The sequence below is a fragment of the Homarus americanus genome, unplaced genomic scaffold, assembly GCF_018991925.1.
Source record: "Homarus americanus isolate GMGI-L3 unplaced genomic scaffold, GMGI_Hamer_2.0 scaffold5216, whole genome shotgun sequence".
Classification (NCBI taxonomy): Eukaryota; Metazoa; Arthropoda; class Malacostraca; order Decapoda; family Nephropidae; genus Homarus; species Homarus americanus.
Window position 1 is genome coordinate 360 of NW_024717646.1, and position 13,969 is coordinate 14,328.

At 39.7% G+C, this 13,969-nt stretch overlaps 1 protein-coding gene across 1 annotated transcript; it reads left to right on the forward strand.

The window, feature by feature from the left end:
- Window positions 1-1,376: 1,376 nt before the first annotated feature.
- Window positions 1,377-13,601, forward strand: LOC121858979 (polycystic kidney disease 2-like 1 protein). The gene is made up of 3 exons (XM_042355635.1): window positions 1,377-1,479; window positions 9,436-9,569; window positions 13,473-13,601. The coding sequence occupies exons 1-3, from the start codon at window positions 1,473-1,475 to the stop codon at window positions 13,566-13,568; spliced, it is 237 nt and encodes a 78-aa protein (XP_042211569.1). The 5' UTR covers window positions 1,377-1,472; the 3' UTR covers window positions 13,569-13,601.
- The last annotated feature ends 368 nt before the right edge of the window (window positions 13,602-13,969 follow it).

Here is a 13,969-nt window from a genome sequence, read left to right on the forward strand (position 1 = left end):
CATTTATTTTCAATCAACAAATACCTGATACAAATGAAGATTTACAGATAACTTTCACATTTGCATCTGTTACCATTGCTGGCGGCTTTGTAGCCAGGTTAGACTCACCACTGTAACCACCAGGTCACTGGGTCAAGCTGTGAGGTGTTATGATCATGGACTGCTATGTTAGGTTTGACTCTTCTTCATTAGAGTTATTTCCTTGTACAGGTATTGACAACATTCTTTAACTGCTACTAAAAGTTGATTGCTGTTAGGATTAGTGTTCACCTTTGTGGGTGCTGTTATAATAGCAGACAGCACTGCAAACCTAAAACTAGCTACAGTATATACGACTTTTTTTTGCTAGCTTACTAGACATTCTCCAGCAAGTAAGGTGGCATGTTAATCATTGGATCACAGTAATATATACTGAATCTTGACATGGACACTATGAACTGGTTGGCTACCCAAAAGAAAAGCTATTTGTATGGTTTTTGTTTCTCTCGTGATTTACTGCAAACTTTTAGAAAGATTATATACTGGTGAATAATATTTTAGCTGTTTTGCCACAAATATGTCTTGAGTTTTGCTAACTCTCTGATCAACTAGCAGTCAGAGGCTAGTTTATTTGCTGACAGTACCAAAGTTTATAGAATCATTTGCTCAGGCAAACATAAAGGCTTTACAAATACATTAGAAGAGTAAAGTTGAAAGTGGCTGATGTAATTTGATGTAAACAGTTGTAAGACGATGACATTTTGACAAAGTGAAAATTCAAGATTCAACTACAGGCAATCCCCAATTTTTTTTTTCTGTAATTCTGATCATATTGTGCATGAAAGCCTTCCATCTAGGCACCTTTTCTTCAAAATATTTGGTGGGACAGCAGTAACACACATATCTCTCACTCTTGTGTCTTGGATTCTAATCCTGGCCTGGGATAAGTGTGTGAAGGTTGTTATCCAGTATGACCCTATCAAACATCACAAGTTTCTTCTGTTTTTATTTTATTTATTTTTTTCCCTTTCCTCTTTCTTGTAAGAAAACAAGAACACAACAGGTTTTGGGGACAGGAACAGGATAAGGTACTGCACATTGCCATTATCCTTGTTAAGTCAATCTAACAGTAATTGGGAACCTGGGTGATAACCGATTTGCTGATCATTTTCGGTAATTGGATTATTCCTGAGACTGGATCATACAGTTACTTAATTTAGGGTGTGGTGGTTGCATTGCTGACAGCTTCTGCACCTTAAGCAAGATAATGTCTAGTTGGCCTCAGGGCCAGCCAATCTTGAACACAAAAACATTATACTGTACTGTACAATTGTTTTATTAATTTTTTAAATAATATAGATTTATGGAATGCCTTATTTACTTTACTTTTCCTTACAGACATTCCTGGCATTTGGGCAGCTGTTTTACCTACTATAATTCCAATCATTATGACTACAAGACCTTCATGACTTCAGTTGAAGCCATTTTCTGCCATGCTTGGTAAGTCTCATTTATTTGTGACAGGATTGAACTTCACAGGACTATTAAACTGTCTTAATTTTCTCCCAATTTGTGAGGTTTTAACTTCAACTGATAAGTGAAATGCTTTCAATGGATTTTTACTGAAAGTTTATCCAACTCAGTGTTCTTCCAAGCTACTTTGAGATAACTTTTCTTGATGACAATAATATAAGTAATTATTAATTCTACTGGTTAAAGGCCAGAGTAGCATGTATGGTGGGACATTTTTCTTCTTTCTTCTCAAATGGGGGCAAAAGATTCGGGACCCAGCAAGCAATTGCTCCAAACACAGTTACCACATGGTCCTGGACCTCAGTATGGGTCATTAACCCCACCCACCAGAGGGGTCGCTTCTTAAGGCAACCTTGAGTTGGATGGTTGGGTGTCGCTAGGGTTGTGCACCATCAAACACACTCTCAAATTATGCAGATCAACCTTCAATGGGCTACCCAGGGACAATGTACCCATTCTTGGTGACTTGCGCCAGCCGTGTTCATCTCCTGGTAGGTGGAGGTACATGTCCCCTGGGCCCCTGTATTATTTAAATCACTAGTATATGGGTAAAACTTTAAAAATGAGACTTCTTTTTCCGACCAACCAGGCTCATCAAACTCCTCTGGAAGGACAAGCTTACTCCCAACAAAACAGGAGCCCACTAGGGGTACTGCCAGGAAAGGGTCTGTGGAAAATTTGAAGTAATGCCGAGGGTGTATGAACACTTCTTTGATAAATGTATTGTGCTCTACCCAGAAGGTTTGGGAAGTTGTTTATGGACTTGGACATGTTCAAGGTTTATGACACTATAGAGGCTGCCTATGAGGGCAAACCAAAGATGCAAAAGCAAACTGATGGGAGTCTTGGAGGTATTTATGCAAGAGACAGAAAGAGTCAAAATTATGAAGCCTGTCTTGAGTCACCTGTCTCTTGCACTCAACATGAGATATTCATCCAATGTCATGGTGTGGTTCACACCCCAACTTTGAACATCGACAGCAGTAGATATATGAGAAACTTTGAAAACCAGCACATGACCAAAGTTGAGAGGGTGAAGAAGAGGGTGGATGGAGTACTCATTCCTACATCTGCCTTCTTTTGACATTTGATCATCTTTGTCTTCGAAAGGTATGGTTTGCCTGGTTCAGATACCTGGTGAAACATTATATGAAGAACGCAAGGTGATGTTATTCTTGCCAATGGTATGGATGCATCACCTGAAACTACTGGAACAAGAGAAAAAATTGCTTGGCACATGTATGTCTTTGGGTTTGCAGTTACATGAAGGTAGTGCCTGCCATGAGCCACTGCTGCTACCACTACCAGGGAAATCTTGTTGTGTCTTTGAAGCAGTGAGAAAAATACAAATCAAAGGAGGAGGTTCTTGCCTTCAGGGCGAGAAGAGTCAACTTGCTGAAGCAAATCAGATTGTCTTTCTACACTCTGCTCACTCAGGTGATTCTTATACAACCATCCTAGCTCATTGCCCCATGTGATCTTCTAAACTCCAACAAAAGACCTCATCCTCATCGCTATCATCATTCCAACAGACCCATAACCATACCACCATCTCGGACTACCCTACTAGCTACACAAACAAGAAAGCTAGTTGCGGTTAGATTCCCTTGATGGGAACCCCCATCAAGGCTCAGTTTTACACCACCGAAGACCTTCCCTGCACTGTCTGAGGATGGTGCATCTGATATAGTGAACCTGTGTGTTCCGACTGGTAATACTGCTTCAATGGATTCTGGATCAGCATCAGAAACAATAGGGGTTGGCATTGAACTCTTGAAGAAACCTACATCATTGATACCCCCATTACACCACAGATACTGTGGCTCTAAAGAGGCTACAGCCAAAGTCAAAATCTGAGGAAATCCAACTGTGGCCTTGACCATGGCTCAAACTCCCTCTCAGAGATCGATTCCATCAGAAGGATCACAAGAGGCTCTGCCTGTAGAGAGGCAGTCTCCTCAAGTAGGTAAAAAACCTGAATGCCCTCTACCATGGGGTCACTCTGAACTGTCCATGAAATAATAATATTCAGAGTTCTCCTACACCAGAACTGCTAGCCTGAGGTCTAACTGGGAGGAACTGCAGCTTCTCTTGCCCATTCTCCCCAGTGTGTATTTGCCTACAGGAGACAATGATGAGGGAGGCTGTATTCCCCAAGGGTTACTCAACCTGTACTTCCTGCTGAGTCCTTGGGGGCCACAGTGGCTGATGTACAGTGTACATTCGTCTTGGAGTTCCCTTTACAGAATTTCAAATTTGGTCTCTACAGGTTGTTTCTGTCCAGTTCCACCTAGAGAGAGATTCATGATTTTCTGATGTATTTTCCACTGAATCATCCTGTACATGGTGATCTGGATGGACTTATTCACCAATTTCTTATCTTAAAATGGATGTCTTCAATAGTCGACATCCTCTGTGATGGGACACTCTTCAACCCAAGGTGAACTTTTGTTACTGGATGGAAGCAGAAGACTTGGAAGTTTAATACAGTACAGGTTACCCTCTATTCGCAACCTCGGACCTGACCAGTGCCGACCATGGAAATTTCCGACCATGGAAATTCATTTTCCTGGATAGATAGTGACTTGTGCTTATGCTTGAGCACCAGCACCACTTTCACTGCTTCGGATCTCTTTGAAGACATATTGAAGGGTTAAATGTATTACAGTAGATCTCAAATTTTGCGAGTTTTAATTCAACCGTTTTTATTTGGACACAAAAAAGCACTACACAATTTAAAATTTTGATGGCGGAACCTCGAATTTCAATGGTTTGAGCGGCCCGCCAACATTCAGTCGCACAATCGTGTAAACAGCGTCATTCTCTAATGTACAAATGATTTATTATTGTTTGTTACTGAATGACTTTTGAGTGAATTAATGTTTATGTGTGCAAAATGAACAATACAATTCATTAATAATACTTAGAATATTAATCCAAACGCAGGAAGACGAGACGGCATTTTTTCGCTATTCTTACAAAACCAGTGACTGACTGGTTCTACATATAAAACTGAAGAATATAAGACCTGGTTGTAGTTGTAGTAAAAATTAATGTAAAAAATATGTTGTGTAATGTTGTTTAATGTTAATAAGTGGAACAATAAAAGTGAGACTGAGTATATAAGGAGCACATGTGAAAACATCGTCATTACTCTACATAAGAATATGAAAGCAACACTTATTTACTGTTCATATATTTTTAATTAATGTTTCTGAATTTAAAATAAAAAATTCTACCCACCAGTGTTGGTAAAGTTGAAAACATAAGGACAGCCAATGTTGTGTGTTTTACTAGGATGACGGGTTCCAAGTCATCAGGTTCAACTCTAGCTGAAGTTGTAGAACATAAGAACTTTTTCTGTGTTTTTTTAGTTTTATTTAACTTTTCTGTGTTATTTTCGTTGGTTTATTAGGATGTTGCTTTATTACAGGTAGTAATTCGCCCAAAAGCAGGGTAAATAAAGCAAAATTTAGCCAAACATCGAAAGTACCTGACTCAAAATAATTTTTCCACGGCAAACTATAATCGCTCACACGGAGTTTCCGGACCACAGAATGCCGACTAGAGAGGTACAACCTGTACTGGTGACGCACCCCACTTCCTCATGTAGACTGACTCACTATCAGCAATGTATTTGTCTTTAGGCTTTTTAAACACCATATTAGACCATGAGTGGGAAGCAATTAATGACCTTCATGGTAGTGATCACTTCTTGGTCATTCATTGCTCAGCTTGAGGTTCATTTTGTTCACATGCATCCAAGTGGTGCTTGGACAAGGCTGATTGGACCTGTTTAACCAGAGTAATATATCAGTTGTCATGGAGGAGCTCCCATCCATGGATATGGCTGCCAGCATGTCAGCAGCCACCTCCATGTATACTGCCCTTATTTTGGTCACTTAATATTAGGTTTTACTTAACTTATTTCTAACTTAAGGTTGCAGCCACCAGACTGCAGGACAGTATGTGTATGATCCTTAGGTAGCTGGCAAAGCAATCTAGCACTATAAGTTCGTCTTTTCATTAATCAAGTTGAGGGTGGAAGGAAGGGTGAACCAACCAGTATCCTAACTAATTTATTTTAGACATATTAAAAATATTGCATTCAGTCACAATACAAAAATAGTTGACCTTCCCCAAGCAATTATTAAGGTCATTGCACCACACAAAAGTACCTGACCATATCAAAATAATTGACCCCTTACTGAGGTCACCTTCCCTAATATCACCAAAATACTTAAAGCATCTGAATAAGGAACATTCAATAATACACAATACATAAAGGTACTGTAGATCATTCTTAGCACCAAGGTATACCCAGCAGGTACCTGTCTTACTCTCTACTCTTGTTAGGTAGATGAGATCCTTCACAGACATTCATACCAGGACTAGTTCTGTATCTGGCATCATTAGGTCGCTAAAAGTAGCGACAATAAACACCTCAAGTAGTCCAACATATCTCACATCCAGGGTGATGAAAGCGTGAAATATTCAGAGATCCTTATGGAGGTTGCATAACGATCCGCATTACCCACAACACCAGGGTTCCTCAAAGGAGAACAGTGGTTGCTGGGCCAAGCATTCCTACTTGTCTCTATCCATGGTCCTCACCGCACACCTCACACACACGGGCGCTGCACACCTGTTCATATAAGATTCCAGGAGGACTGAGGGCAAGCCTCTGCATCTCCCACTGAGTAGGCCTACAGGTGTCATTGCTTACAAATCACCATATCTTTATTCTGGCCTCCACACATACACTTTCACATATTGTGAATTTATGCCTTATAGTTACATACGTAATTCTAAATTACCTGCTACAATAAGTGTCTGGTTTGGGTAAATTTTGCATATGTCATTACTGTACCTTGAACCTGTAGTAAAGCGATTTAAGTAGATCAAACAAAGGCCTTGGTTTCTTGGCTTGGGTATATCCACTTTACTTTATTCCCAATGTATGGTTCCTTTCCCCACACTTTGCAATTGTTTAACAGTTTGCTAAGATTCTTGAATCATTGCACGTTCGTGGCTATTCGTCACATGGGGTTCTGTGTGTATTAAGCTCACACCAAGGTACAAGATGTTTTCCTTAGAGTATAGTTTATGGGTCAACCCCAACACTTACATATGTCTGATACATTTATCCTTTCCGGATCATTGTTCTCACATATTTTCATCTGATATCTGAGGTAGCTCTGTTTACTAATCGTACAGGTAAATACTATGACCTTCAGACATGGTCACACTTATTCACTATAGTACACAAGTCCATATCAGCTGGGTTGAGAAATCATATACATACCTTGTGTCTCCTCAATACTATCTGTATACATAGTTAAGATTATAGCACGGACACTGGTATAATTCATATAAAAGAATTAATGCATGCAAATTACCCTTTCCAATGTTTAATTTTCTGTGATACTCCTCAGCTGGTGAGTTTGGCTGTTATGCATGTAATATGAATCAGAAGAGATTACAGGGACCAGTACTAATGCACGCAGTACACTTGAAGTAGGTTTGAAAGCAATTTATCGATTTGCAAAGACTAACCCTTGTCATGGTGGGTTTGCGGACTGGTCAAAGGAATGAAAGACTGTGAAACTGCATATACTAGGTATCGTTGGCACAGATGTAACCATTGCCTAGTCAATTATAGTGGAATAACGTTGAATATTCATAAAAACAGATTGTATGAGGTAGAGTAGTGTTCTCACTTGGAAAGAAGAGGATCTTGTGAATAAGGATTTCCATTTAAGAAAATTAATGGTATTTTTTGGAGAAGGAAAATGTATTTTGGCATTTATGGATTGGAAAAGTACTTGTGATGACAGGTGACTGTAAGGCAGTGTGGTTGATACTGAAAATTTTAGGGTAAATGGGAAAATGTTAAATACTTTTCCCAGTTATTAAAGGGAGAGTGAAACATGTATATTGGGGTATGCCAGAGAAAGGGAAATTTTTTCCTCTTTTTGTCGAGCTTACTAGGTGGTCCGGTAGAGCTTACTAGGTGGTCAAGCAGAGCTTACTAGAGGGTCAGGTAAAGCTTACTAGGTGGTCAACCATAACTTACTTGCAGTATTGTAAGTTGACGCGGTTAATTTAATGCTGTCAATGAACGGCGGCAACTTTTTGTTAACGCTGACACCATCAATTTTTTGGGCAGGTGACGCTACAGGTGACGCAGTCAACTTTTCACCCGAGCGGAGCGTCAATTTGTTCAATTTTCAATTATCTTGTTATAAAGACGACCAGGAAAAAATTTGCCCCGCCCACACACCTGCGCAGCTTTCTACAGATTTGAATTTGTTCATTAGGAAAAAGGCCACCAACCAACTGTCCAGGTTGGTGGAGAAGTCCGTGCACGAGACTGAGAGCAGCAGCAGCAGTGAGGAAGACGACAAAGACCATCACGTGGAGAACGAATTGTTCCAGGCCCTATACGAGACCCCCCCCCCCTGCAGGAATGAAAAAGACAGTGACCTTTTTCAAGTGTTTCCTGGGGGAGAAACCTTCAACAAGGACACCTTCCCCAACAAGGCCATGAGGGAGTTGTTCATTAAATACAACACTCCATCCCCAGTGTGCCGTGGAGCGCATGTTCTCTTTGGGCAAGGACGTCTTGAGGCCCAAGCGCAGCAGAATGAGCGACAAGCATTTTGAGATGCTAGTATTCTTGCGGGGGAACAAGTGAATAATTAAAATGATATAATATAAATCATAATAAATGATTAAATATGAATTAATATTTTTTGATTTTGCATATGTTACTCCCATACACAGGAGAATACGCGTTTCGGGGCTGCATTTGTACGTCACTGAAATCTTGTTGACGCTGATGCTAATGGCGTCAACTTATGAAATCGTATACACCGACGCTGACGGCATCAAATTTCTCGGCCATTTACGCTGATGCTGGTTGCGCCACTTTTTTTCGTTGACGCGTACAACACTGCTTATTTGGTGGTTAGCCAGAGCTTACTAGATGGTCAGGTAGAGCTTACTAGGTGGTCAGGTAGAGCTTACTAGATGGTCAGGTAGAGCTTACTAGGTGGTCAGGTAGAGCTTACTAGATGGTCAGGTAGAGCTTACTAGGTGGTCAGGTAGAGCTTACTAGATGGTCAGGTAGAGCTTACTAGGTGGTCAGGTAGAGCTTACTCGATGGTCAGGTAGAACTTACTAGGAGACTACAAATGTTATGGGATGAGTTTAGAAGAATTTTTGCTAAGAGAAAGCTACCCTTGAGTGTGAAGAAAAGTACAGTAACTAAAATATGTAGAGAAACGAAACTAAAAGCAATTAATGATATTATGGTATAATTGGAGGTATTATGGAGGAAGGGAAGTGTTTAAGTCATCTCGAAATGCATGTATCAACAGAATCAATAGAGCAATGGGTTACATATTGAGCCATAGAATGAAAGTGGGGAAACATTGAATAAGTACACTACAGCGTAACATGTACGTACAGAGAGAACTGTGTCAGAGCAGGACAAAGATGGGATTTACAGTGAAATGTTGAGCAGACTTTATTATATGGTTGTAAAATTGGTTGGAGGTTGCAAGAGAGATCAATTGGAGATGCCAGAAATAATTTGCTTCAGGATAAGTTTGGGGTGGATTGTGTGTGAAGGCTTAGATATAGATACAAGGAGCACATGTGGAATTGAAATGATTCTTGGGCAGTGAGCAGATTATGATTTGCTAAGATGGCAAAAACTTATTTGGAGTGAAGAATGCACTAGATATTGACACAAAATTTAGTGAACAGTGACAGTTAGACTCTTAAACTCATGTTTGACGATATATGTACTGTACTGTACATAATTTAAGTGATAGTATATTAATCAATGTTCTTTATGTTACTGTGATGACAAGTCAATATATATGAGTATATGACATTAATGTACTGTATTTTCAGGTAAATTTGATTATCGTGGAGTGGAACAGTCATCTCCAGGCATTGGACCAGTCGCTTTTTTCATCTTTGCCTTTCTTAGCACCATCATCATGGTCAACCTCCTCCTTACTCTTGTCATCAGAGGCTTTCAAGAGGTATGAAAATACTTTAAGTACAGTAATTATCAGTGATATTTATAAAAGTCTATTTTTTAGGTTATACGGTATCTTTTACAAATTATTCAAATGCTTAAATCTCCTCATGTCCTTTGCAAAGTTTTGTACCACAGACCTTGCAGAAACCCTTTAAACTGTCCCCAGCAACACTGCTTCTTTACATTACCAATATTACCTAATCCTTCACATTTCCAGGAGCACTCCCTCCTTCACATCCCCAACAGTACTCACTCCTTCCCATCCCCAGTAACAAGCACTCTTTCTCTCACATTCCCAGTAGCACTCCTTATTTCACATCCCCAGTAACTAGCACTCCTTCTCTCACATCTCCAATGACTAGCACTCCTCTCACATTCCCAGTAGCACTCTTTCACATCCCCAGTAACTAGTACTCCTTCTCACATGCCCAGTACCACTCCTTCTCTCACATCCCCATCATGGATATACAGCCCTGTCTCCTGATGTGACTACCAATCTGCCCTTGTAAATGGTCCTCAAAAATGTTCACTTTTATAAACACAGAAAATAGTTACAGGGCGTCCTCGCTTAACCTCGGGGTTATGTTCCTGAATATGCGATGTTATGCGAAACAACGTTAAGCGGATCAATTTTCCCCATAAGAAATAGATAAAATACGGGAGTTATGTTCCTGAGCCTCCCTTTGCCCCATGAAAAAAGTTAAATATACAGAAAATTATTGCCATTTCTATAGAAAATAGTATATAGAACTACAGTACTAAGTTTGTATTGGTACTCACCGATGGCCGTAGGTGGTAGAGCGAGTGTGTGGTGGGTAGTGGAGCGAAGGAGGAGGAGGGTGGGAGCGGAGGAGGAGGGTGGGAGCGGAGGAGGAGGGTGGGAGCGGAGGAGGGCGGGAGAGGAGGAGGAGGGTGAGTCACTGAGACTCTGTGGCTGCTGCCGCCTCCTCCTCCTCCTCTGCTCTGACTGGGGTTCCTCCGCTGCTGCTTGCACCTCCTCCGCTGTTGTTTGCTCCTCCTCGGCTGCCGGCTGTTGTGAAGAAGCTCCTTCTGCCATCCTGCGACGAAAAAATGGAACCAGTGTTGACTGCTTGGTGCTACTCTTCTTCTTCTCCTTATACATCTCAATGTAACAACCAAGACTGTCCTCAATGCTGCGTGGAACCTTTGAGCTACGTTCTGTGTTTGGGTCATCGTCTAGAAGCATTTGCATTGCTTGCTGGAACATGTTCAATGATTCTGTCAACCTCTTTGAAGTTAGCATTCGTTGAGGTTCTTCTTCGTCGTCGTCTTCAACGGGACTGTGTTCTGTTAATTGTTGCAGATCTTCGTTGGTGAGCTCTTCTGTATGGGATGTCAAGATGTCCTCAATATCCTCTGATTCCAGCTCATCAAAGCCTGCCTGTCTAGCCAAGCTGAGGGTATCCCTATTCACAGCTGGGACTAAGTCCGTGAATCCCTTAAAACTGTTGACTCACTTGGGCCACGCATCAGGCTGCATCAGTGCTGTTGTTTTGGGAGGCAGGAAGACAACTTTTACACTGTCATGCAAGTCGTCGAGATTGGGAGGATGAGCTGGAGCATTGTCAAGGATCAGAAGAATTTTAAGTTCTCCTTTAAGTTCTCCTTGGCAAAGTATTCCTTCATTGCAGGGACGGCGTACACGTTTAACCACTGGCTAAATATGGCGCCGGTTATCCATGCCTTCTTATTTGCCTTGTAGATCACAGGAAGGTGATCCTTAGAGTAACCTTTTAGGGCCCGTGGATTAACAGGGCGAGAAATCAGTATAGGCTTCAGCTTGAAGTCACCGGCAGCGTTCGCGCCAAACAGCAGCATCAAGCGGTCTTTTCCCGCTTTATAACCTGGCGCTCTTTTCTCCTCCTTGGAGAGATGGGTCCTGTCAAGCATCCTCTTCCAAAAAAGACCAGTCTCATCCACATTGAAGACTTGCTTCACTGAGTAGCCTCCTTGCTGGATAATCCGTTTGAAATCTGGCGGGAATGTCTCGGCAGCAGCTGTATCTGAACTGGCAGCTTCACCAGTCATCTTAATATTGTGGAAGTTATAACAACGCTTAAATCGTTGAAACCATCCTCAGCTGGCCGTAAAGAACTCTTCCTTCGATCCTTCACCCTCTTCTGCCTTTATGTTGTCAAACAAAGATCTGGCCTTATGCTGGAAAACCATAAGGCTCACAGGGGCATTGTATTGATTCTGGTCCTCCATCCACATTGCCAGCATCTATTCCACCTTCTCTATCACAGTGCTTCTAGTACGAGTTGCCTTAGTTACACTCAGAGAAGGACCACTTCCAGCGTTGGTCCGGATAGTACGCACCGCTGTGAGGGTTAGACCAAGCACAGCGGCTATGTCCACAGCACGTTCCACTTTTTCAAATCAGGTTAATACATCAATTTTCGTAGCAAGGGTAATGGTCTTACGTTGCCTCTTCACTACACTAGCATCAGTAGCACTTGATGGGCGTTTCGAAGCCATTTCGAATGGTTAGAGTACAGTTTTAGAGCAAAAAAACTTAAGCACACATGAATGATGTGAAGTCGTAACAGAGACTGGGTTGGCGTCGCTTGGGGACGCTGTGACGTTCCACGAGTGAGGGCAGTGTGCCGAGCCGAGAGAGCATAGCGAGGCCAGACAAGAGAGGGTGATACGCCTTCGAAAGTAGTCTGTGACGAAGCAAAACGACATAATATTGGATCACCGGGACGTTAAACGAATTTTTGGTCTCTAAAGTTCAGCGACGTAGTACCGAAACGTTGGGCGGGACGACGTTAAGCGAGGACTTACCATACCAGTAGGATATTGTTTATGGTTGTTATGCCACCAATCCACTTTTGCTGCTGCATTAAAATTGCATGAATTATGTTGAACTGTGTTTTACACCATAAAGTAAGGATAGCAAATAAAAGATTCATAACTCTTTGCAGCAGTCACCTAGCAGCAGTCTTCACAGTGCTGTACTATATCTATACAGGCAGCCCCGGGGTTACGAACGAGTTCCGTTCCTGGGGACGTTCTTAAGTTGAGAATGTACACAAGTCGAAACACATGCTATGCGCATACTGTACTTACAGAACAATTTTAAAAATCTCACTGTATCATAGCCTAAGACCTTATATACATCTGAAATCACTTAATTTAAGAGAAAAGAAGTAATAGAATGACAAAATTCAGTTAATGAAAGTAAAAAATAAGTCATCAGGTAAATAAAATACAGGTACGTACTGTAAATTTAAAGTTTAACCTCGTTCGTATCAGCGGCTGTTCTATCAAAATGTATTGTTAATGTGTTGAGATGTCGCATTTCATTACAGTATTGTGAAACTTGTTAAAGTGAAGTGTATATGTATATGTATATGTATATGTATATGTATATGTATATGTATATGTATATGTATATGTATATGTATATATATATATATATATATATATATATATATATATATATATATATATATATATATATATATATATATATATATATATATATATATATATATATATATATATATATATATATATATATATAATATATATATATATATATAATATATATATATATATATATATAAAAAATATATATATATATATATATATATATATATATATATATATATATATATATATATATATATATATATATATATATATATATATATATATATATATATATATATATATATATATATATATATATATATATATATATATATATATATATATATATATATATATATATATATATATATATATATATATACTGTATATATATATATATCACTCAATGTTTTACTTTTAATTTATTTATGATTCTTTTTCTTTTTTCTGTCTGTATTGCTTAAATTTTACTTCTACGAATGCTTGTATTCTTAACTCTCCTCAGATCAAGCATGATTTGCTGAAGCAAAGCAATGACTATGAGATCGTTGATTTTATGGTAAATAAGGCAAGAATGGCTGTTGGTCTAGCTCAAAGATGAATTTTGGGACCTCTCCATTCCACTACAGAGGATGCCAAAATAAGTTTAATTATTTGTTGGAGAGTTAGTGATTTAGCTTATCAGGCGGTTATTAATTTTGATGGACCTTACAATTTAGTACACACATTGAATTGTTACAAAGCATTGTGAATCACTGTGGATGCTAAATTTTCACTTTGTATTACTGGGTATGTAAGTTCAGAATATGACCAAGTAGGTGTGGATATTTTTACCGATTGTTTTAATCATTTCTTGTCACTGTCTTTACTTGCCTTGCACTGCTCTCTCTTTAATATTTTCATCTTTGGGTTTGTTTCAATGATCCATCCCACAAGAGAAGGAAGAACCATAGAATTAATTCCTGTAAATTCTTATTTGAGTTGACACTCATCAGACATTTA